The sequence below is a fragment of the Tripterygium wilfordii genome, chromosome 21, assembly GCF_013401445.1.
Source record: "Tripterygium wilfordii isolate XIE 37 chromosome 21, ASM1340144v1, whole genome shotgun sequence".
In the NCBI taxonomy this organism is placed as follows: Eukaryota; Viridiplantae; Streptophyta; class Magnoliopsida; order Celastrales; family Celastraceae; genus Tripterygium; species Tripterygium wilfordii.
This window is the reverse complement of record NC_052252.1, coordinates 14,668,559-14,694,587: the sequence shown is the minus strand read 5'-3', so window position 1 is coordinate 14,694,587 and position 26,029 is coordinate 14,668,559. Positions and strand designations below refer to the sequence as shown.

General features: G+C 37.9%; 3 protein-coding genes and 2 pseudogenes across 4 annotated transcripts; 3 read left to right on the top strand and 2 right to left on the bottom strand.

Moving 5' to 3' along the window:
* Positions 1 to 1,651: 1,651 nt before the first annotated feature.
* Positions 1,652 to 2,626, top strand: LOC119987987 (annotated as a pseudogene).
* A 1,894-nt stretch (positions 2,627 to 4,520) lies between these two features.
* Positions 4,521 to 6,591, top strand: LOC119988943 (ras-related protein RABA1f-like). 2 transcript variants are annotated; one of them, XM_038834209.1, is made up of 3 exons: positions 4,521 to 4,957; positions 5,768 to 5,875; positions 5,944 to 6,591. In XM_038834209.1, exons 1-3 carry the CDS (start codon positions 4,734 to 4,736, stop codon positions 6,374 to 6,376), a joined length of 765 nt encoding a protein of 254 aa, XP_038690137.1. In that variant the 5' UTR covers positions 4,521 to 4,733; the 3' UTR covers positions 6,377 to 6,591. The 2 variants fall into 2 exon arrangements, with proteins under 2 accessions (XP_038690137.1, XP_038690138.1); XM_038834210.1 differs by lacking the exon at positions 5,768 to 5,875 and having other exon boundaries at positions 4,529 to 4,957.
* A 1,031-nt stretch (positions 6,592 to 7,622) lies between these two features.
* On the bottom strand, positions 7,623 to 10,984 carry LOC119988944 (ATP synthase mitochondrial F1 complex assembly factor 1-like). The gene is made up of 4 exons (XM_038834212.1): positions 10,252 to 10,984; positions 9,154 to 9,233; positions 9,013 to 9,071; positions 7,623 to 8,391 (listed from the first exon to the last, which is right to left on the bottom strand). The coding sequence occupies exons 1-4, from the start codon at positions 10,522 to 10,524 to the stop codon at positions 8,087 to 8,089; spliced, it is 717 nt and encodes a 238-aa protein (XP_038690140.1). The 5' UTR covers positions 10,525 to 10,984; the 3' UTR covers positions 7,623 to 8,086.
* Positions 10,985 to 12,784: 1,800 nt separating this feature from the next.
* Positions 12,785 to 14,836, bottom strand: LOC119987986. Its single transcript, XM_038832902.1, has 10 exons — positions 14,532 to 14,836; positions 14,363 to 14,452; positions 14,188 to 14,273; positions 13,981 to 14,065; positions 13,810 to 13,899; positions 13,614 to 13,703; positions 13,377 to 13,508; positions 13,136 to 13,254; positions 12,982 to 13,045; positions 12,785 to 12,868 (listed from the first exon to the last, which is right to left on the bottom strand). The coding sequence occupies exons 1-10, from the start codon at positions 14,808 to 14,810 to the stop codon at positions 12,785 to 12,787; spliced, it is 1,119 nt and encodes a 372-aa protein (XP_038688830.1). The 5' UTR covers positions 14,811 to 14,836.
* Positions 14,837 to 24,402: 9,566 nt separating this feature from the next.
* LOC119990256 lies at positions 24,403 to 24,502 on the top strand (annotated as a pseudogene).
* The last annotated feature ends 1,527 nt before the right edge of the window (positions 24,503 to 26,029 follow it).

Sequence of the window (26,029 nt, the reverse complement as noted above, 5' to 3'; positions counted from 1 at the left end):
CTGAGACAGAGACAGAGAGTCAAGAAACAAACAGAGCAAATGTGAATCCGTACGTGCGTCTTGAAATTTTTTTACTACATAGTCATACTATATCTAACATTCGGTCAATATTTTCTTGGACATTTTCAATCCAACCTTATTTTGTTCTAAACATAATTCAAATTTAACAAGAAAAATGTACGAAATATTTTTGGTTTATATCAAATTTCTAAAATTATCATATACTTTTTATGTTGAATTTGATTTTTGTTTTGGATAAATAATATATAGTTGGGTTTATTAAGCTGTATACTATGTACATATTTAAAATTTTTGAAAATAAAAAAATTTGGTGCCTTAAAAGGCTAAGCCCATCCCTTTATTGCATACTCTTTATGTGAGTACTCGTCTTAAGCCACATCAAAATTCAAAGTGGCGATTGCTCCTACTGATAAATAATATTAATGGACCCATCATGTACTAATCGTTTAGGTTAGTGTTACTAGCAGCAACAAATATATGTAGAATATTAACGCCACTTGCTTCAACTCAATTGATTTAAGCACACACCCACATATGTTACAGTCACTAGTTAATTAATATTGCTAATTTTCTATCACATTTTGTCTAATTAAAAATGCAAAATGGATATTTGTTGGTAATTTCAATTAGCTTTATATATGAACTGAATTGTTACAGGATTAATTTGCATATGATTGAGTGAGGATGAGAAGAAGGAAGCAACCATAAATTGCAGCCACCGCCGCTTCGCAATTTCTGTGCTGTGGGTGTTGAAGTGCTATTGATTACATACGTTTTGAAAATAAGAAAAATAAGTAATAAATGAGTCTCTCGAGTCAATCCAAAACCCACCACCTTACTTTACTCCAAAAAATAAAAATAAAAACCAAATTAAACATAGCAGTTACTGCTCCAGCACCACCACCAACAACAATTTCCAATCAAAACCCTAGATAGGTCCCCATTAATATTGACTTTCAAACACCATTTACTCCTGCAACAACCTCTTCCCAATAGAATATTAATCTCTCCCCCCATTAATACCACACAATTTAGAGGCAAGAGAATCCCCTACTCTCCATTGAAAACTGTTTGTCAAAAAAATTGAAGAGACAAACTCAACAGAACAACCCATCTCTCTCTCGTCCATTAAGAGCCACCCTTCCTTCCCTGTCATATCTATGATAAATATTCTAATTATGCCCCATCATGTAGTTTCTCTTCTAAGAATTGGGGTTTGTACTACTTTTCAGTAGCGCAAAAGCTAGCATTTCAGTTTCAATGCAAAAAACTGTAAGGTAGGGATGGGATAGCAGTCCATCTTTATTTTTAATTTATTTTGATTTCTTTATTTATTACTTGTCACAGGCGATTCCTTTTGTGACTTAATTTGTGATATAAATTATGGAATTTATATTATTTTTTTTGGGAGGATTTCAAATGGAGAAGTACTGTTTATTAATTGAAATCAGATGGACATGCACAGGAGCAGGTAAGGAGGAGTCTATCTATAAGAAGACATTTGTTTGCTTTGAGGATTCAGTGCCATCAACAAGAACAAAAGAGCTCTTTCAGTCTCTCTCTTAATTGGCTACAGTCATATCTAGCTTCAGATTTTTGAGTCCCATCATCATCACCAATCACCATAATCATGGCTTCATCAGACAGACACTGGCCTAGCATGTTCAAGTCCAAGCCCCACGACCACCACCAATGGCGGCATGATATCAACTCGAATTCACTCATTTCAACTACTGCTTGCCGTAGAACCATCCCTTACTCTTCATCGGGTATATTAAAAAAAAGAAGATGAATTTCATTGACATTCATTGGTTGTGTATACTTATTCTAATGTGTTCTTTTTTATGGTTATTGAGGATGTGAAGAGAGAAGTCCAGAACCGAAGCCAAGATGGAACCCAAAACCAGAACAGATTCGGATACTTGAAGCAATCTTCAACTCTGGAATGGTTAATCCACCAAGAGATGAGATAAGGACGATTAGAGCAAAATTGCAAGAGTATGGACAAGTTGGTGATGCCAATGTCTTTTATTGGTTCCAAAACAGGAAATCAAGGAGCAAACACAAGCTAAGACACCTTCAAAACTCATCAAAACCACCACCACAACAACAAATTACCAACCCTACCCCTCATCCATTAATGATCACTACTAATAGTAGTACTGCTCCATCAGCCTCTTCCTCTTCTTCATCATCAGAAATATCATCCCCAAATGAAAGAAAACTCTCTTTAAGGTCTCCAACTGATTCAGTCAACCATACCAATTACTTTCAGACCCAAACTGATCAGTTTGCTTCCGAAGTACCCTTTTTCTTTCCTGTTCATCAACAAGGAGGGTTTTTGTTTTCCGAGCTTTCTAATGTTGACCAGACAATACTTGGGCCTTGCAGTAGTCTCTTGCTTAGTGAGATCATGAGTAGTTCTACTACTAATGGAGCTATAAAGCAAAAACATGAAGATTACAAGACTATGAAGATTGAATCACAGCAACTTGATTACAGTGTTGATACTAGTATTAACACTGTTCCTCCTAATCCTTCAGTTACAACTACTGTTCCATCTAGTACTATTAACCAAATTCAAGGTAACGTATGCATGGGCTAATTTTGTCCTTTTGTGTCTACGACTTTTGTAATGTTGTGTGTGCACGTGCGTTTGCATGGATGTTTTGAGAGATGATTGTGTGGTTGTGGGTTTATTAGCGGAATCAGGTGGAGTTGTCGCGGTGTTCATCAATGATTTGGCGTTCGAGGTGAATGCGGGGCCCTTCAATGTGAAAGAAGCGTTTGGCGATGATGCTATGTTGATTCACTCCTCTGGTCAACCCGTTCTCACTAATGAATGGGGTTTTACTCTCCAGTTTCTCCAGCATGGTGCATCCTACTATTTGGTTACTTTCTCATAACCATCATGTTAGCTCTGGCCCTTAACTTTTCTTCCCTGTAAATTACTTTTTAATTTGTTATTTTAAGCAAAAACTTGTTAATTTTTTGTATTGCAGGTTTGATCGGAGGTTTAATGGGGTGTGAATGATCATGGGGATCAGTAGCTTGGTAGGAAATATTGGCGTTATTGTCTTTATGTCAAACTCTTCATCCCAACTAGTTCTCTTCCCTAGGGTTTGTCTTAGTTTCTTTTGTTAGTCTTTGAGGTTTCTTTTATGGGTCTTGATAATGTAATATAGTTAAGAACTTTGTGGACCTATTTAGCTAGCAATGTATTCCATTTCTCGTTGAAGCAATATAAGTACTAGCTCTCTATTTGCCATATAGTTCATGCACAGTAGAGTGTAGACTCAAGAGGTATATTTTGGTCCAAGTACGTACATATATAGGCTTGTATTAAGAATATGATCATCATAAAAATAGAAAAAAGCCCATTCACGGTTAGTAATCCACAGAACTTTATAATATATTTGATGATCTAAAAAGCATAATATATATATATATATATATATATCCACCACTGACAATTGAGACTCGAAACGGAAAGTAATAAATTGATTGATAAGAACATACAATGGAGATAGATAGATAGATAAAGGGAGAGGAGTAGTTGTTGACTAGCTAGGGATCATCAGCTTTGTTCAGAATTTGTTAACGTGTACACTGGTTAGAACAGTGTTATTGATGATATTACACACTTGGAAGTGACTAGGCGATTCCGATATATCAAGCCCTCCTCTCTCCTTCCTTCTTTTTTTTTTTTGAGGAAACCTCTCTCCTTTCTTCTACGTCACATATAACTGTGTATTTTGCATGAACCATCGCTCAATATTCATAACTTACATGTAAAATTCGTGTTCCAGTGCCTAGTGGGCGAGTCAAGGACTCAAGTTCGACTTATCTTATGACCATATATCATATATATGAGTGAAATCTCTCCACCTCCCCATATATCATATAGAGTCAGTCATGCATGGTCAGAACTGCATGGCTCTGGAGAGGGGTTAGGTTTATCAAACAGTCAAGATGATGGGATGTACTGATCTATCTAGCCAATTAGATTCTCTGACTTGATCTAAAAAAGCTCAATCTTAAAAAGCAAATAAATGGATATTTTCTTTGACTAATAAAATGCTCATCTCTCACTCTCTGTGCCTTCTCTTCACCCTACTTCAACAAAATCTCTATTACCTATAACCCAATAAATTGGGCCATGTTTCTGGGCTTGAAAACATATTGAAGTCCATGAGCGAGCAATCTCACAACAAGGGCCCGTAACTGGCCCAATCCATGTGAGGTATAAAATTGATTATTATCCTAACAACTTTTATGAATATTTAATACTTCATGAGACGTAGCAATCGAGACTGGTTCACATCACGTGACTCGGATTGTGAAACGAGACATTTACCCACCAACCAAGATCCAAGAAAAAAACAAGATTTCGAAATAGAGTCAGGCTCATGGGGCAAAAAGGTAAATTAGGTGAGCGCACCAGCACCAGAAAAAATCAAAAAGCATGTTTAACGTTAATAGTAGTAATAATTAGAAATAAGTACACCAATAATGACACGACCAAAATGAGGCTGCCAACTAAGGCGGCCCACATCTCCAGCTCCGCAATCAGCATCAGTAACGCGTTTCTTTTTGTTTTTTGAATCTCTGTTTTTGATTTTCTCAACAGTTTTTTTGAATTTGTGTTTCTCTCTGTTGAGAATCTAAACCATCTCAGAAGATCACAGTTATTCCGAAAACAATAGTTAATAATGGGAGCATACAGAGCCGACGATGACGATTACGATTACTTGTTTAAGGTGGTGCTGATCGGAGACTCTGGCGTTGGCAAATCGAATCTTTTGTCTCGGTTTACTAGGAACGAGTTCAGCCTCGAATCTAAGTCCACCATTGGCGTCGAGTTTGCCACTCGCAGCATTCACGTCGACGACAAGGTTGTTAAGGCCCAGATTTGGGACACCGCTGGCCAAGAAAGGTAGATTTCCCCTTTTAACATTTTTGTTCTAGATCTTGGAGCTGTTGCGTTATGGCATTTGCGGTTCTTGTTATATATATATATATATATATATTTATAGGGATCGAGTACATTCAATATTGACATTGCAGGAAATGACTAGTTTATGTGGTCATGCAGGAGCGTTCTCGTTTTCTTTTCCTTATTTTCTTCCTTCGCTAGAAGCTTTTATGTCGAATTATTTGCTGTTTTAGGTGGTTTTGTTATGATTATACGTAGATGCTAGGATTACTTTTGCTGCCTTAGAAGAACATGTTGTTGCTGCTGTTTTTGTGCAGAGGTTTTATTAATTTGGTTAGCTATTGAGGTTAACCCCTATGCAAAATCATGCAATGGAGGCAGGGTTTCTCAAAATGGATCTTTATCAATATTACAATTGAAACTTTAGGTTAGGGGTTGCTATCATTAATGATAACATTGCCTCTGCTTGCTCGTTATTTCTTTATTTGAAATATTAGTTGTTATGGAGCAAGATTGTAGCATGCTAACAGTGTTATATAAACAGAATGAGAGGCGAAATTGGCATTGTTAAACCAGGCAAAATCGGCATTGTTATTGTCTTAAGCAGCACTCACATGATACTGTAGTTTGTTGCTGTGAGGAAAATATGTACACCATCCAATAAGAGCTCATTTCCGTAAAACTTGTATGTTTTGAGGCCTGAAAAATTCATTGTTATCCTTGATTCAGTTCAATTTTTTTTGTACTTGTTCACTTTAATATGAATATAACAGTTCGCCCTTTTCTTCTCTGCCATTTTTCTTCTCTTAGCCGGAGAAGAAAATCTCCCCTTTTGATTTGCTTCACTCATACACAGGCACTTTATTCAGCAGGCTCTTATCTTCTACTGTTCGTATTGCCCTTAGATTCTCCGCGAAGGTTCGGCCCACTATGACTAGTTTTGTGTTGCTTCAGCATTATTCTCATTGTAATTTTGTTTTGTGAAGATACCGTGCTATTACAAGTGCATATTATCGAGGAGCTGTTGGTGCTTTACTGGTCTATGATGTCACTCGCCATGTCACATTTGAAAATGTGGAGAGATGGCTGAAGGAGCTTCGTGACCACACTGATTCCAACATTGTTATCATGCTTATTGGCAACAAGGCAGATCTTCGTCACTTGCGAGCAGTTTCCACTGAAGATGCCAAGGCTTTCTCTGAGCGAGAGAATACCATCTTCATGGAAACCTCGGCTCTTGAGTCTTTGAATGTTGAAAATGCATTCACGGAAGTGCTGACCCAGATTTATCACGTCGTGAGCAAGAAGGCACTTGATGTTGGGGAAGACCCAGCAGCTTTGCCGAAAGGGCAGACAATCAATGTTGGAACCAAAGATGATGTATCAGATGTAAAAAAGGTTGGATGCTGTTCTTCTTAAGTGTGGAGAAAAGTGTTGAAGAATATTGTGTTTGAGAGCCAATGTCCTATTCATATCTTTCTACTTGACCATCTGAAATTGTATGTCAAACGGAATTCTTTAACTGCTTGAGCATGGAAAGAACAATTTTATCTGCTGGCTCCACCTTAAGGGTATAAAAGATTATAGCAGCTAGATTTCGTTTTCTGATATAATTTGAAATATTTGCTCTGTTACTGATGCTTTGTATTTACCCTCCCTGACTGCTTTGCTTAGCTGTAATTTAGTTTTCGGCGGTTCATATGGTGGAACCACAGAAGTACATTGATATTCTTTTTTATGTAGGGGGCTTGCCACTAGGACGAGTCTTAGACACCCAGTATATTGATAGTTAGAACATATTGCCTATACTACATGAATTTGATGATAGCAATTAGACAATTGAGCTTGTGAGACAAAGCAGCATCACGAATTTGGAGTTAGAAGAGCCTCATTTTGATCATACTCTTCAATTCTTGGAGTAGTTGCCATACTCTGTTTCGCATAGGAAAGGTATTTTGCATTCTCTTCCCCCTTTGTTCCTTTTTTCTGTTTTTGGCTTGTTGCATTATATCCTCGCAGGTAATAGTGTACCCGTCCATGGTACTCTGTTTTCTTTCCAAATACCTTTCTTACAGCCTACAGGTAGTTTACCATCAACAATCACAGCATCAGGTTCAAATATATTTGTCTTCTAATTTAGGGATTGCAAAAAATAGTCAGCTGAATGCTAAACTTGGGATCAAACCCTGGCCAAAAGTCGTAGTTGATTACTTTACAAAATTTATCTTACACATTCATATCAGAAGTAGGAAAACGATTTTCAATCCATATCATCTTTTTCTCGGATGATGAGAGGGAGCTCACTACATAGTCTTTCGAAGCACTCATCCATGAATTTAAACAGCCGAGAGGAAATAACAGTAGAAATCACCGTCTGTGCAACAGAAATCCTATCAGAAGAACCAAGTATAAAGAACGAGACTCTATTTAAGGAGACCTTGCTCTTTGAGTGCCGAAATATCAATCAAGAGGGCACACACAAAGGTCATAAAAACTTAAAAAGAATTCGCATACATGGCAAAATCCCAAGCCGCACTGCTACAACATTAAAGGTAGCATAACTTTCATCCAGAGAAGAGAAAGCTCCACCCATATTCAGCTTCAAGTGAATGACAGAAATCCAAAGACTCGAAACTCTGTGAATACAAAATTAACAGCATTCACATCAGGCAAGACGACATAGCTTACGTTATAACAGGTCAACAATTCAACACAAGATATAGAATCTGCAACAGATTGGAAAAGGGCAAAGAACCAAATTCTGACGTTCCCATCCCCAAAGTTGTTCATTACATATGATTACAGGCTAATCATAAACTCCATAACAGCAGTTGCTGTAAGTGGGCAAACATAGTAAGAACCTACATTGAGCTTCTTTGTAGCAAAGATACAATGACAATGATAAAGTTACCTCTGGTTTAGCAGCCTCTAAAATGAGTGATCAAATATGCAACTGTTTGTGAGCCCATTATTTTCTATGCATCCTGCTAAACAGGTCTGGGTCCAGGCCTAAACCCTTGTTGACAGGACTAAAAAAAAGGTCAAAAGCAATCTATTTCACCGGTACATGCCCAAACACAATGTGATTAGTAGTTAATTCCCAAGCCATCCTGGTTCCTTAGGTACTAATCACAACATGGGCATATCCAAAGCTCGTAGGACATCCTTGAACTCAAAACTACGAGCTTCTTTATTGAACTGTTCGACCAGCTTGTACCTCACATCATTTAAATAAAATGATTGAGTGGTCTCTAAAAGCCATTTCGCATCTGTGTCACTGAGCTTGCTGGTGAAAACAACATCTCCACGGATAAGCACCAAATCCTTGTCTTCTGCAAATTCATTATAAAAAGTTACTGTGAAATAGGGTGAAGCTTGAGTTCCTTTTGCCTTGTAATCCTCCAGACCAGTGAAAAGCATGTGTGGCATTTGCACTGCAATAAAGACTTGTGTAAGCGTAGCTGATTGTATGTGGTAACAGTGTAACACTTGCGTATGTTAAACCCCAAAAAGCTGTTTCACTTTCATTAATTTGTCAAGTGTGGATCATCAATGTGCTTTCCCTATCAAATCCTCGACACATAAGCAAAGAAGATACTGATCAAGATATCATTCATCGAAAAGTAAACACAGCTAGTTTCAAAAATCAGTTGACTATTAATCGATGGTGCAAGTGTTGCGACTTCTACAATTTCATTGAGATACATATATTTGGTTGACTTGATTCAGTGATAACATGCACTAGAATAAGAAGACTAATAAATCAAGAGTATGTCGACATGATTTTTCAATAAATAAATGACTTGCGCCTAAGTCCCAAGTGACGGGAAATGGGCGCTCATACACTTGAACCATTGAGCATACATATGTTCCTGAACAAATCATTCTTTTGGTTTGCTTTCAAGAGACACCTTTTGCTACCCACCATTTAACTAATAAAGACAAGTAAGAAAATTTGTGCACTGTAAAAATATAAATTCACACAAGTTCAACAGCCAATGATTAATCACTATCACACTATGACATGTTCTATAGATGAAGTTGGGAGATCTAACCTTGAGCAAACATTGTCGTATAACCACTTCCTCTCCACAAAGGGATAACAAAATACTTGCTGCAAGGATAAAGTAAGAATGGTCGGAAAAAAAGCGAATAAAAAGGCCTGTGTAAGACATAAAGATGATGAGATGAGTTACCAATCTGCTGCTCTTTGCTCGAACAAGTGATAGAGTTTGGCTTTCATAGATGCACCGATATGACCACGTCCCAAGTGATACTGACATTAGACACCCACACCCATGACCAAATTGTCAGCATAATGAAAACTAGTGGGGGGGATTTTTTCCCTCATAATGCTTAAAACAACAATTAAACATCGCGTATGCATATCATAAAGAAAGGAAATCAAAGATTCAATTTTAAAACATTGACAGAGGAATGTTGTTCACTGTGAAGTAAAACACAAGTATTTGGGTCAAAGATCCCAAGCTCCCATAAACTAATAAACACTTCTAGCAATATCAATTACTTATGCCCAGATGTAACTTTAAATGCAACAGTAAGCAAGCCAAAAGAAAACACGCTTTGTTATCAGCTCATTGATTATGCAAACCCATATAAAAAAAGTAAATCCACATTATGTGCAACAACTAGAGAATGTCTTTAGCTAGATGGAGAGTAAGAAAATAAATAAACTTGCTAATCCAAAGCTAATGTCAAAGGAAACCATCATACACAGCTTGAAACTACAGGACAATTTATGCATCTACCCTTTATATACTCAAAAGAACATGATTCAGATTAGCATGACTACAATCAGTTGTTAATAAATCAAACCTATAGTGCCTCTCCATGCCCCAGAATCAAATAAGATTCTCCATAGATCCTCAATAACATGTTCATAAGGATTGCACACACACACTAAATTCTGTACTGCTGTGGCCACTCACATCCAGCAAACATATTAAAGAGTATCAGCATTTGATCCACGTGATACCTTCAACATTCAAATGATAAGCAGTTTTTAACTTGCTATAAACTTTTGCTTTGAAATAAATTATTCACACAATTAACCAATAATTACCAACCGCTACCCACTCAAAAATTACAATCCTAGAAAAATAGCCGTCCACTTTCATGCAAAAGAAGAAACAGCGAGCGACCAATGTTTTTACACTCGCAATCCATTTCTTCTCATAGGGCGCTCCAATTAACAAGCAACAATGCTAGGGAAGTTAAAAACCACAATAAATAAACAAAACATACAATAAAACAGTGAGAAAATGGATAATTACATCATCCCATATCGAAGCAAGGTCCTCAGGTGACCGGTTCTTAGCCCGCTCGATATCCATAATTGAATCCAATGGCTTCCGCTGCAACGGATTGAACCCTGTGGCAAAACTCGAATTCCTGCTGGATCCGAGCGATACCCATTTAAGGAAATTGCCTGGAATTGGTTCAGCTTGCAGCGTTCGGAGTTTTGGTTGCACAGATAATTTTGACAGAGCTCGTTTTGATGTCAGCAGAGAGTGTATTCTCGAGCGTGTAGCCGATAAACGCTGCATCGTGTAAAATGAAAGAACTATTGTTGTGTGCTGTTTGATTTTAAGTGCGAGGCCTCTCAGTAATTTTGTCCAACATTTCCAACCAAGTGCAAAGGAGAAACCAGCAAAGAAGAAGAAGAAAAAGATGGGGCTGATTTCAAGTGTTGTCTTGGAGGAATTTGAAGTTGAAGAAGAAGATGGGTTGTGTTATGTTGTCGATTTGGGTTCTAGGGATCCGTCGTGGTTACACACTATCGAATCTTTGCTGCTAATCAGACTGACATCGGCGCCGTCTGTGTGCTCATCCACCCCGATACAGTCCAGATGGGGGGAAGGGTACGTGATCGGTGAGTCGGTGACTCCCACTTCGTCCCTTCTGGGCCTTCTCAGAGTTCGGCGGATTTTGTTCGCTTTGGGCTTCCGTTAAATAATCTACATCACCGACACAATTTAGGCTTCTAAAAACTTAAGGCCCAATAGCCCTAAATGGAAAATACACCTCAGCATAAAGTTTCTCGGAATTTACTAAGGTCCACCCCATCAAAAAGAGTGGAGAGCGTCCACCCCATTACAATGAGTGCCATGTGTCTTCGATGGCTACGATGGACTTTTCACAGGTGATTGTATTAGTAAGTTGAGTTTTGATTGTATGTATTGTTTTATAGGAAATTACAATTTTGGGTTACAACGATGATTTGACGCCGTCTAAAGTATTTACAGCGATAAATTTTCACGAACTAAAAAAAATGGCCGGGCACAATCTCGTGGTGATTCTCAAGAACCCCCAAAACGACTCAGAATTTCTCGTCACGGAGCAAACCCCTCCCGCCAAATTTGGAGAGGAAAAGTACAACTCATATGTGGATTCCGATCTCTGGGACTTGCCGTCGACGCAATCACGCAATTGAACTCTAGGAGAATCTGAGACCGGGATCTTCTTCGAAGCCGTGGAGTTGTGCCCACCGAAGATCAATTTGAAGAAGTTCGACTTTGAATTGGCTATGAATTGGGTATTTATGATTTTTAATTGCGTGTTGGGAAAGTGTACTTGAGTTAATTTTGGTATTTCGAACTATTGATAGGGGATATGAGGATCAATGGTTTTGGTAGGTCTTGGGGCATGCAGGGCTGGGAGCTTGTGATGCGGGAGAGTGGAGGTTTTGGAAATATGTGGAGGAACCTGAGTTTGGAACTGGATTGCTAGTTGATACAATATTTATAATGAGCGAATTGGTTTCTGCGGATCAAAATTTACCAGGTATAGGTTATATAATTTGAGTAGTGTTGTTATTACGTGGGGAATATGGATATTAGCCTATTAGGTTTAAGTAGAGGGATTTTGTATCATGTCATGTGCTAATTCACTGATAAAAGGTTCTCACTATTTCAATATAAAATTCATGATCAGATCTTGCGTACTTGAATCTTAATGTTCTTGTTAAAGGGATGCAACTAACAGTGGACATGCATAATTATATGCAGAACAATGTAAGTGGATGTCAATATGAAGTTGTCAAACTTGGCTTCTGGATGTGAAACCAAATAACAGAGTACTTTCATAGTGTGTGTATATATATTTCTCCTCCAGTTCCACATTCCATATTACTCAAAACTTATTTCATTCCATAATTTCATCCCTAAGATTATGGGTTGACAGTGTGTATATATGGTTACGCTACTAGTGTGTACATATCCTCAGTTGCCAATGGTATAGCTATAATTAAAGGTGTTGGTTTTATTTTTTTTTTTTGTCAAGCAAACGCCAATGTGTTGGTTTATAAATTGATTTGTATTAACACTTTATTTTTAAATATTCTTTTATCATACTAATAGAAATTCCATTTTAGATTTTTTTAAGGAAAATCCAGTTTAGATCCATCTATAAACCACTTTAGCAACTACCATCCATCATTATCTAACATAACATGGACGTGCCAAAATTCATAACTTAAAACACAAGTATTCATGGCATGACACCATCAAGTCATCAAACCCAATCCACGGGCCATGGCAAAATGGCATGACACAATAACAAAAAACAAAAGCATGCCCATCCCAGAATTCCACCAACCATGTTTTAACAACACTGAAAATTATAAACATCCACAAATTTTCACATCCACCCAAACTAAGTTCAACAATCATCATAGTCAGATTCAGAGGGCTCCTTGGAGGGCTCCCCGAAGAGCACGGAAGGCAATCCCAACACATCTTGCAGTCGCTTCTTCACGTGTTCCTCACCTTGGACCTTGGTCGCCTTGTACCAATCGCACATACTGTCCTAGAAACCCCGATTGTTGTTGAGATTGTCGAAGCAGTACACAAGATCCATCAGAACCCTTGTTCGTGTGGGCATGTTTACTCTCTGTCACATAAATCACACGTATTAGTGTCTAAATTAAATTAATTAATCAATATTGTACACATAGCATTATAGCAATATAACATTGATCAATTAAAGGGCCCATAAGAAAGTACATTGTTCCACCAGCTCTTCGTGCGGTCCCTTATGATGCTCAATGCAGCCAAACCAGAATCTTCACTACAACCACAAATTGAACAATCACAGTGGATGATTTGCAATAGAATATAACAATGGTAAAATAAAATACTTTAATGAATGGTACTATACGTGTGTTCGTAGGATGCATGGCGCCATATCTCTATAGGCATAGAACTTAGTTTGACTTTTCGATTGGAAGCATTTCCAGGGAAATAACGTTTCTCATACATATCGTCACAGAATGCAAGCTACAAAGAAGATGCAGACATTAACATGACTAAAATTGATCTAAATTTCCATATTTTAAACGATGGTCAACATGCATGCATAAATTAAAACACATAATTCTAAACACACAAATCTTAATTACCACACTCCTGACATCTGCATCTCTCTTGGTTGCCCCCTCATCCCACATTGCATCAAATACTCTCACTTTCTTGTCTTCAAACTCAACCAGAACAACATACCACTGCTGACCATCACGCATTGGAATGAACATCTACAACACAAGCAGTACTATCACTTTCTAATCTATCTCTAAAAAAATTATCATGCCAATATAGTTAATCAACAATTAAATATAAAGATATTTTTAAAAACGTACATCATGGCAACTACATGGGTCAGTAGTCCCCCTAATCATCCGTTTAAGATCAACCGCCTCAGTTTCTGTCGATCTCTTTAGTATATATTCCTGCAAAGAACCATGTTTAACGAAGTTAAAGGTGTTTTGTCAGCTATGCCAATCAATTGGTTCTATACACAAAGATGAAAACTTGTGTTTAGTTAGGCATACGCACAGCAAACACTACAGGCATGTATGACCATCCATCTGTGTTAGCTTCCCACCCACCCTCGCCAGTATACAACCACACAGCAGCATCAACCACCTATTTTAGATTGCATCATTGTTTATCATTCTAACAAATTTTAAACAAAATGTCTACGTAATTTATTATGTTGGTACTGACCAAATCAGTAATGTGTTGTCCCTCTTCCAGAGAACTCAGATCCATTCTGGTCAGCACATGATGTCCCATTTGAATTATCACTTCGCTGTACAATAAAACATGCAACAAAAGTATACCTAATCTGAAAAATCCCTCAAATTACAAAACAATAGGTAAAATTATATATGCTAACTTATTTATCTCTGCAATTTTCCATCGAGCACTTACTCGGACTTTAGTTCTCCACTAAAGACATAGCTTTTAGTAACCTTCGACTTGACTCGATATTGTTCCCAACGCCAGGTGGGAGTCAACTACACAACAAAGATACTCGTACATGAGTATGGCTCGTGCATATCCCTGATATTGTTACCAAAATACAATGAATATTATAATTCTTTACCTGTTCTTTCTGGTAAAATGATTTGGGGTTCATCTCGTCTAATCCTTGAGTGTCGTCTCCGGCACATGACACGCCCATATTAAACACCAACTGTTGTCAAGGTTCGACACTAAATCAAATATACTCATAAAACAGATGTTTCATCATCATTGTAGTTGATGTACTATACCTTGGTCGTTTTAACCTCTTCGGCTCGACGAACTTCCGACGAAGATCTCTTTTTGGAGGACAATACAGGTGAGCTAAAAACGTGCTCTATTGAATTATACGGTGGTTCTTCTGATTGATCATCAGAATCGTAAGAAGAGTCAGAGTCAGAACCTGAGTCAGAGCTTTGTTCAACTATTTTTTCCATGATCGAATTCATTTTCTTTTTCACCTCCGCAATCTCTATTTTGACAATATTGAATTCTTCCCGGAGCTTTCCCTTAGATGTACGCTCATCCATATTCGTAACTCTGTATGTTGACGATGCAAAAAATAAATGCAGTCCTAGAGAGATGTCAAGCAATCAGTTTAGAGTAGAAGACAAAATAAATATAAAAAAAATGCAAACGCAATTCTCGATATTGCCAAAGCCGGCTAAACCCTTAAATTATAATTATTATATGTCTGACCACACGTATCAAAGAAGCAATCTTCTGCCCCTTCCAGTGGGACCCCCTTGCAGTATTAAATGCAAGTCACTCACCAATATACTTGTCAATCAATCAAAAGCAAACTCTCCAATTATATTGAGAGTTTTAAAATGGTAATGGGAAGCTCAGTCCTCCATGTAAAATGGATGGATGAGATTAGGGTCCTAATTTTCATCCGTCTTTGACTTATTTCACATGTGTGGTTGTGATTTAAATCAAGTACACACCGAACGCATTACGGCTTACTGACATAAGTCAAAAATCAGGTTGGTTTCTTGCACTGTATTAATGGCCTAATAGTTATGTTTTGTGTTTCTTGCACTGTATTAATGTTGGGTCACGAGTATGTGAATATATTCAGCTGTTGAGCAACTATAATAGACAGTTCTTAGTGGTAATATATCATTATTCTTTATACTAGATAGTTCTTAGTCATAATAACTAGTATGGTAATAAGTAATAACTTGTTATTAGTGGTAATAACTAGTTACTAGTGTTAAATATACATGTATGCTTGTGATTTAGCCTCACATCTAGTAGATATACATGTATGCTTGTGATTTAGCCTCATTTGTTTAATTACCAAAATAATGTTGACTGACTTAATATCTATTAGTATCATAGGTTACATTGAATCTTGTGATTGATCAAGATGGTTAATGTGGACTAGTGGACTTTTGCTATTGACGTGATTCTAGGAGTTGGAAAGAAGGAGGAGACTAAGCCAATTTGAGGTGATATATGGTTAAAACTGATTTCATTCCATAATTTCATACCTAAGATTATGGTTGACAGTGTGTATATATGGTTACGCTAGGACCATCTCCAACCCAGTTTGTAAATGGGGTTGTAAAAGACCCAATTACCATTATACAAACCCAATCCCAAAAAATAGGGCTCCAACCCAGGTTGTAAATGGGGTTGCATTATGCAACCTGTGGGCTTCAGGTGCCAAATATCCATCTCTTTTCCTTGGGATGCAAATGTGATACTGTTTTGTATGAGATACTGTTTTGTATGTGATACTGTTTTGTATATGATACTGTTTTGTGAGATACTGTTTTGTATGTGATACTGTTTTGTTTATGATACTGTTTTGTGAGATACTGTTTTGTATGTGATACTGTTTTGTTTATGATACTGTTTTGTGAGATACTGTTTTGTATGTGATACTGTTTTGTATATGATACTGTTTTGTGAGATACTGTTTTGTATGTGATACTGTTTTGTTTATGATACTATTTTGTGAGATACTGTTTTGTATGTGATACTGTTTTGTTTATGATACTGTTTTGATTAAAAGACTCATCTCTCTATCTCTCTCTAGTTTTTTCAAAAGACCCAAACCCATGTATATATATATATATATATATATATATACACACAAAATGGACGGGATGAAATTAAAAATTTCAGACATTCTAATTCATTTAACAAGTATAAATAGTATCAGACGAGAATTACAATGGGCCTTCAATTTGGGCTTTAGTCTTAAATATTAAATTGCATCTCCATTATACAATTCCCCATTGCAATCAAAAAAATTTCCAACCCCAAAAAACAACTATTCATACATGCAAAATTTAAATTACATCCCTAATTTCCAACCCATGGTTGGAGATGCCCTTAGTGTGTACATATCCTCAGTTACTAATGGTACAGCTATAATTAAGGAGAGACATCAGTAACCTTAATACTCCATAATGTTTTGATTACAAAGAAGAGCAAGTACATGTGATCATGTACAATCAAAACAACATATGCACACCCAGGTCACATGTGCAAATACAAACACCTACCCAATTGTTTGCATAAAACAAGCTAAGCAGTTCACAAGTGACGCTTGTTCCGGCCTACTTTATAGGATAACAAAAATAACACATAACAATGATTTCTTAAATACATAGAACATCAACGATGGTCGGCACTAGTATTGGACGACTCTGCCTCTCTTCCCTTCAGTAGCTGACAATTCTTCTTGTACCATGCATGGGCTAAATCGTACAGATCATTAGTCATGTAATTGGATAAATGATAGAGCATCTGCATCAGGATTTTTGTTCTGGTTGACGAGCTAATACTCTGGAAAAAAAAATAAAATAGATAATCGTTAAACGATTGATCCGGTATTGGATGGTCAACATTCATCAATTGACATTGCTTAATTTTTTGATACTAACACAACATTCCCATGCCCTAGAGCGACTCTTCATTATGCGCAATATGGATACCCCAGAATCCTCCCTGCGTACAACCAGTAGATCTAATTATACATGCTTTTCACACAAATAGAAGTGCATATAATAAATACTCAATAGGTCACATAGCTTCACCTGAAGTACAGTTTGGGTACTGGAGGTCGACTGATAGGAAAAGATGATATTTTCTCGCCCTCCTCAATTAGTGGGTTTCGAGGGAACAAAGGATGCGCAAACATTGAATCGCAGAATACAAGCTGTAAATATAAAGTTAATTTTTATTTTTATTACAAGGTTATATTATTTGCAAGGATGCAATGAACACAATGGGTACTTACCACACTCTTCACATCCTCAGTCCTCTGGTCAATGTCATCAGTAGTGGGAATGCCATCAAAGATGAAAACCTTCTTCAAGCTCAAGTCAATCATCACAACATACCAATGATCACCGTCACGCATAGGCACATACATCTACATATAATATTTTTCAACAACCGATCATGAATCTAACACTTTGTGACATCATATCAAAACTTGATTTAATATTCATAGTGATTTGTTCATGCACATTACTTACATATGAGCAGGCCGAAGGGGTGACTTTACTTCTTCGCTCCTCTCCATATTCAACAACAAATCGTGCTAAGATAGAATTTGTATCGTCTTTCAAAATCGTGTCCTGAAATCAACATAATGAGTAGTAAACAATGTTCCTTCAACCCATTAACTAATCAATTGTAAACTAAAACAGTACTAACCGCAAATGTAGATGGCATATAACACCATCCAATCGCATCATTTGACCATGAGAATTCAGAACCATACACCGATGTTGCGACGTCCACAACCTTAAACAGGGAAAGAACATACATGGGAACTTGCTTTAAACTACACTTAACAGTGGTTAGGATGTTACACATGTTACTCACCTTCTCAGTAATTACCTTCCCCTGAGCAAGGCAACTGATTTCTCTTCTCGTCAGATTCCAATCATACATTTTTATTAGAATTTGGCTGCATGGAGTTCAAAAATTAGTTTACAATACATCCAACTAAGCACATTATTCACTGGGTTAAGGTCCATCCTTATTGGGGGTTTAACTCTGGAGCAAAAACATACGAAGTAGTTATTGCCTCTCGCTCGTGGCCAGTGCAAATGTACGACATGCTCACTGTGAGAAAAAGCTACACATCTTTCATTTTGTTAGTAAAATGGAAAGGCAATAAAGTGAAAATAATTGATAAATAATCCACTGACTATTTATTACCCTTACCCATGGATTTTCCTTCACCACTGTCGTGCCATCACTTATGTGTTTCTCTGCATGCAATGATGTATTCTTCTTATTGGGAGACCTATCTGTGGACAAGTCAGCCGTGGTTTCATCTTCCATCTCAATTATTGTCATCTGCAACACCAAAATGTATTTATTGTGGACGTTATTGTGTTCCGCATTTATTAGTATGAGATAATAAATTTATCGAAAATCGAATGTCGCTCACTTACTTTACTGTTCTTAGCTACTTGCTTCCCTTTCGCTTTAGTGTTCATCGTCATCAACTCAGCCCCTGGAGCCTTATTCGTCTCCCTCATAGTCGTCCTCTTCTTTACAGCATAAGCTTCATCTGCCCGCTTCGCAACGCGTTTAGCAACACGCTTGGCAGCACGTTTGGCAATATCATTCAAAATGACGTCCATTCCATCCTTCAGATCTTTCACTTCTCCCCTCATGCAGGTGACCTCTTCCCTGAGGGTTGGCTTTTTCTTCACCATCTGGTCTAGATGAAAGAGAGAGAATATGTGCTTCAGAACAAATTTCGATAGTATTTCAACTTCTTCCCGGAGCTTTCCTTTAGAGGATTTCACGATGCAAAATTAAATGCAGTCCTAGTGGGATGTGACCGGACCTCTATTTTGAGGTCCTAATACTATCTAATTAGGAGGTTCTAGTGTTTATAGTAATTCATTTGTGTTTAAATAAAGTAATTTTACCCTTATACATGTTTCCCGTTGGTTTTGCAGGAAATCGGGCTTAAATGACTGAATTGGGCACCTTTAGAGCTGAAAGAAGAAGCTGGGACTCAGCAGGTGTCCGGACACCTGTCCGGACAGTGTGTCCGGACGCCTCAAGTGCCGTCCGGACACTTTCTTCACAAATTGAGACAGAGGCTTCAAAGTTGATGGAAGCATGAAGTGTCCGGACACCCGTCCGGACACCTGTCCGGACACCACCGCGGAACTGCAACTTTTCTGCACAACATTTCAAGGGCATTTGGGGTAAATCATGTATATAACCAATGGGGAACGTTTGTATAAGGGCAGTTAGGTATTTTCAATGGTAAAAGGAGGAGAAAACCCTAAGATTTCTTCTTCCTTCACACAATTCATCTTCTCCAAGTTCTGGCCTCCATTGTTTTCTCTCTACTTCTCTCTCTAAGTTTTTCTTGGTTTTTCGTGATTTTGTTTGTAAACATTGATTTTCATCTATAAAATTGATGTTTATACCCATTATGATGAGTGGCTAAGTTCTCTTTCTAGTTTCTAGTCCCAAACGGTGGGTGCTTGGTTTCAATTACTCAAGGTATGTTCATGGAATTGTAGTTTTGATTTTGCTCTTTTAATTTCGTGGTTGTGTGATTGGATCTATGGAGATGACATATTTGATTGTATCTTTGGATTGTCTAGTCTAGGGATTGCATCTAATGTGTTTGATTGAGAATTGTTAAACCCATTGCATGATTTTCTTAATTAATTGAGTTTTCCATAGCATAGCTATTAATTATGTGTATTGATGATGGAGTTTTGGGTTAATTTAGGAATGTGCATGAGAGAGTTATGGTTAATTGATCTTTGAGTGTGAAACTAGGGTGTTAGCCAAGCCAAGCCCCAAAGGGGAACATTAATCCATAATATTAGGTGCTTATCCCTTTGCGTTCATCGTAGATTAAGAGACCCGATGGCCTACATGTATGAATTGAAGTCTTATATCCCATTTCTCTTTGCATATGCATGATTGATAGTATCACACAATGCATTGTGTATGGTTGTGTGTGTTTGCAATAATACCTTGAGTATGAGAACCGAGTAACCACCGGGACGGACTAGAGACTAGGTTTTTAATTAATTGTTTTAAATCCAATTTGTGCTTACTTTGATTCCAAAATCGCTCATGCTACCGAGTCATTCGGCCCATTTCTTTTACTTGCTTGTATTTGATATTCATTGTGTTTATTAGTGTTAGCTAGTCATTTGCATATCATTCACTTCAAATTTGCATTGCTTCCTCGTGGATCGATACCGGACTCACCGGTTTATTACTTGACGATACCCTACACTTGGGGTAAGTACACACACACACTTTGGTGTCGGTCAAGTTTTGGATCTATCAATCTTGCTCCAATGAGATGGCATTTTTCCGGACACCAAAAAGTTGGCGATGTCCGCATACCATGGAGTCAATTTGGATGAGATGGCATTGGTGAGGAAGAGTTGTTCATCCGGGAAATGTTCATTGATGGGTATGCCATGTGAAATCAAATTTTGTCCGGGAAGTCTAGATAAATGGTCGGCTACTACATTCTCCACTCCTTTTTTATCTTTAATTTCAAGGTCAAATTCTTGAAGTAAGAGAATCCATCTTAACAACCTAGGCTTGGCATTCGCTTTTGAAAGCAAATACTTCAAAGCCGCATGGTCGGTGAAGATGATGACTTTCGAGCCAACCAAATAAGATCTAAACTTGTCCAAAGCAAAGACTATAGCTAGTAATTCCTTTTCAGTGGTGGTATAATTCACTTGAGCATCATTCAAAGTCTTACTAGCATAGTATATAACATGAGCATTTTTTTCTTTTCTTTGTCCTAGGACCGCCCCAACCGCCACATCACTTGCATCACACATGAGTTCAAAGGGCATACTCCAATCGGGAGTTTGCATAATGGGTGCGGTGGTTAGGGCACCTTTCAAATCATCAAAGGCTTTTTGACATTGTGGTGTCCATTCAAAAGAGACATCTTGAGCAAGCAAGTTACTTAAAGGTTTGGCAATGGCACTAAAAGAATTAATGAACCTTCTATAGAAACCCGCATGACCCAAAAAAGATCTCACATCTTTAACACATGTAGGGGGAGGTAACTTTTGAATTAATTCAATTTTTGCCTTGTCAACCTCTATCCCTTTGGATGACACAATGTGTCCCAATACAATTCCATGTGTCACCATGAAATGACACTTTTCCCAATTGAGAACCAATTGGCTCTCCTCACATCTTTTTAACACACTTGCCAAATTAGCAAGGCATTGATCATAGGTATCTCCATAAACCGAGAAATCATCCATAAAGACCTCCACAATTTTCTCAACCATGTCACTAAAGATACTCATCATGCACCTTTGAAAGGTAGCCGGAGCATTGCATAACCCAAAAGGCATGCGTCTATAAGCAAAAGTTCCAAATGGACATGTAAATGTGGTCTTGTCTTGGTCTTCTAAGGCTATCTCTATTTGATTATATCCGGAATACCCATCAAGGAAGCAATAATAGGCTCTACCCGCTACTCTCTCAAGGACTTGATCAAGGAAGGGTAAGGGGAAATGGTCTTTTCGAGTAACCATATTGAGTCTACGGTAGTCAATGCACATGCGCCACCCGGTTTGAATTCGAGTGGGAACCAATTCGTTCTTGTCATTCTTAACTACCGTAATTCCGGACTTTTTGGGGACCACTTGGGTAGGAGATACCCATTTGGAATCCGCAATGGGATAAACTATCCCCGCATCAAGCAATTTTAGCACCTCCCCCCTAACTACCTCCTTCATGTTCGGATTTAAACGTCTTTGCATTTGTCTAATGGGCTTAGCTTCCTCTTCCATGTAAATCCTATGAGTACAAACCAAAGGACTAATACCCTTCAAATCAGCAATTGTCCAACCTATTGCCCTTCTATACCTTTGCAACACTTGCACAAGTTTCATTTCTTGGGAAGAAGTAAGTAGGGAAGATATCACAACGGGGTATGACTCATTCTCTCCCAAAAATACATATTTCAGCTCACTTGGTAAGGGTTTCCTTTCCGGCGTTGGTGGATGCTCTAGAGATGATTCAAGCTTAGTCTTGGAAGGTTCTAATTCCTCAATGGGTGGGTTGAATCGTCCTATGCTATGGATAGCTAAAGACTCCAAAACCTCATTAATTTCCTCTTCCTCAACTAAAAATTGACTACCTTTTTCGCTCAAAGCTAGCACACCTTCCACCGAATCCCTAGCAAGAGTTTTCTCTAAGTTCTCCTCAACATATGAATGGATCCAATCTACTTCCCTAATGTCTTCAAACTCTCCCATTTGCTTAGACACATTAAAAATGTTCATCTCCGCGGTCATATTCCCAAAAGATAGCACCATGACACCATTCCTACAATTGATCAAAGCATTTGAAGTTGCTAGGAAGGGTCTACCTAGAAGGACCGAGATTGGTTTGCTAAAACTAGGGAGGGGCTGAGTATCTAAAACCACAAAGTCAACCGGGAAGTAGAATTCATCCACTTGAACTAGCACATCTTCAACTATTCCTCTAGGAATCTTGACGGATCTATCGGCTAGTTGCAAGGTAATTCTTGTAGGCTTAAGCTCACCTAACCCCAATTGTTGATAGACCGAGTATGGAAGGAGATTAACACTAGCACCTAGATCCAACAATGCTTGCTCAATCCTATGGTTCCCTATGACTATTGGAATGGTAGGGCAACCGGGATCCTTATATTTAGGTGGAGTGGTGGCTTGTAAGATGGAGCTTGCTTGCTCCGTAAGAAAAGCCTTCTCCTTCACATTCAATTTGCGTTTCACGGTACACAAATCCTTGAGGAACTTTGCGTACGAGGGAACTTGTTTGATGGCATCTAAAAGAGGTATGTTCACTTTCACTTGTTTGAAAAGTTCAAACATCTCTTTGTGTAGAGCCTCATTGGTTTTCTTCCCTAATCGGTGAGGAAATGGTGGCCTTGGGATACACTCTCTATCCTTAGACGTGTCTACCCTTGTCCTATGTGATTGCCCCTCACTCTCCTCTTCTCCTCTTGGTATTTTCTCACATTTTTCTGAGTTTCTGGATGAAGTGTCCGGGCAATCCAAAATAGGTGTCCGAACACTTGCACCTAGTGAATCATTTTCCTGCACAAATTTCTCCAAACTCTCTTCCTTTCCACTATTTCCTTTGTCATTTTTCCCCACTCTATCACCAAAATTCTGCACATCGTCATTTTGATCAACATTCTCATTTGGTATGGGTCTATCCACAATGCGTCCATTCCTCAAAGTGAGGATGGATTGGGCTTGTTCATGTCCACTCACCCCCCCACTAGTAGATTCTAGCAAATTGGCTTGTTTGGATGGATTGGGGTATGGTTGAGCTGGGAATTTACCCTTCTCATATGTGGTGAGAGCTTGGGTGACCTTAGTGATTTGACTCTTAATATCCTCAATGGCCCTATTGGTTTGTTCTTGGAATTTGGTGGCCTTTTGATTCTCCCCTATTTGAGCTTGCATGAAAATGTTAAGAGTGTCTTCAAGAGACCTCTTAGGAGGTGGAATGTAAGGTTGTGGAGGTGGTTGTGTAACACTTGGAGGAGGCAATTGTTGTTGGGGTGGATTGGGGAGTGATTGGGATTGAACATTCCCATCATTCCTCCACCCAAAGTTTGGATGATTCCTCCAAGGGTAATTCTCATTGTACGAATTGTTACCTTGGTGATTGGCAGGGTAGGGCTTCCTAAAGTTCTGAGAATTGTTCCCATTGTAACCTTGCCCAAATAGGACTTCCTTACAAGCCGGTAAGGCATTACACTCATCCGTCCTATGATCCCTACTTTCACACAAAGTACAAGCAACTTGGTCGTCAACACCAACCACATTTATAGGGGCCTTTTGTGACTCTAAGGACTCCAATTTCTTGGACAACAAAGCAAGTTTAGCATGCACATCATCATTTTCATTCAACACAAACTTGCCACTAGAGCTTGGCACAACATCATGTCGGGTTAGGGGAGGAGCTTCCCAAGATCGGGATTCCTCCGCCAACCCATCAAAGAAAGTAAATGCTTCATTGGCATCCCTATTCAAAAAGTCACCTTGAGTCATAGTGGAAACCAATTTCTTCAAAGATGGAGTCAAAGATTTGTGGAAGAAATTCACAATTTGAAATTTTTGAAATCCATGGTGAGGACACATAAACAACAAATCCTTAAACCTCTCCCAAGCTTGGAAGAAAGTTTCATGTTCTTTGCAATGAAAATTCATGATTTGTGTTTGATAAGAAATGGTACGGTGGGAAGGAAAATATTTGTTGAGAAATTCTTCTTGCATTGCCGCCCAAGTCGCAATGGATTGGGGGCGCAAGTTCTCAAACCATTGTTTTGCATGATCCTTCAAAGAGAATGGAAAAAGTTTGAGTCTCAAAATTTCTTGTGTGCATGTAACATCACCAAAAGTAGTACACACCGATTCAAAATCACGCACATGTGAATATGGTCGTTCCGATTCCATTCCATGGAATTTGGGAATCATTCGGCCCATTTCTTTTACTTGCTTTTATTTGATATTCATTGTGTTTATTAGTGTTAGCTAGTCATTTGCATATCATTCACTTCAAATTTGCATTGCTTCCTCGTGGATCGATACCGGACTCACCGGTTTATTACTTGACGATACCCTACACTTGGGGTAAGTACACACACACACTTTGGTGTCGGTCAAGTTTTTCAAATTTCGATAGTATTTCAACTTCTTCCCGGAGCTTTCCTTTAGAGGATTTCACGATGCAAAATTAAATGCAGTCCTAGTGGGATGTCAATCAATTGATATTTCAAATCAGTCTGAATAAAATACAAAATAAAAACAAAAAAAAACAAACGTAGTTCTCGAAGTTCTTAAAGACGACTAAACCCTTAAATCATTATACCTCTGACCACACGTTTCAAAGAAACAATTTTCTACCCCTTCTAATGGGACCCCCTTGCAGTATTAAATGCAAGTTACTCACCGATATACTTGTCAATCAATCAAAAGCAAACTCTCCAATTTTACTGAGAGTTAAAATGGTAATGGGAAATCTCAGCCCTCCATGTAAAATGGATGGATGAGATTAGAGTCCTAATTTTCATAAGATCTTTGACTTATTTCATGTGTGGCTGTGAAATAAATCAAGTACACACCGAATGCAATTTTGATTGCAATGCATTACGGCTAATTCAACTTAACTTAACCAACATTATTGACTCCCCTTCCTATGCCACGTATCACAGCTAGTATATATACATGTATGCTTGTGATTTAGCCTAATTTGTTTAGTAAATATATTGAAGATTCTTTACATATATTCTAATCTACATTAATGTCAATTATTTAGACATTTAGTATGATTGAGTTTATAATCTATTAATTACCAGAATAATGTTGACTGACTTTAATATTAGTGGAGGAAAGAGTAGACTAAGCCAATTTGAGGTGATTACAATAACTATATTAGTGGAGGAATTAGTGGTCAATAAGTTAGCTATTAATGCAATAAATTAGCACCTTAGAATTCTACTCCCTCCGTCACATTTTAATTGTCCTCTATTCTTTTTTGGGATGTCCCAAAATGAATTGTCCATTTCAATTAATTAAAATTAATTTCATCCATTTTTCTCATCTTACCCTTATATATCCTGAAATTGAAAAGCTAGAAGAGTTCAACAACCAACTCAATAAATGAGGGTATAAATGTCAAATTTAAGGGGAGTAATGCACTTTCTTAAACTGTGTGTAAAATTGAAAGGGACAATTAAAATGGGACG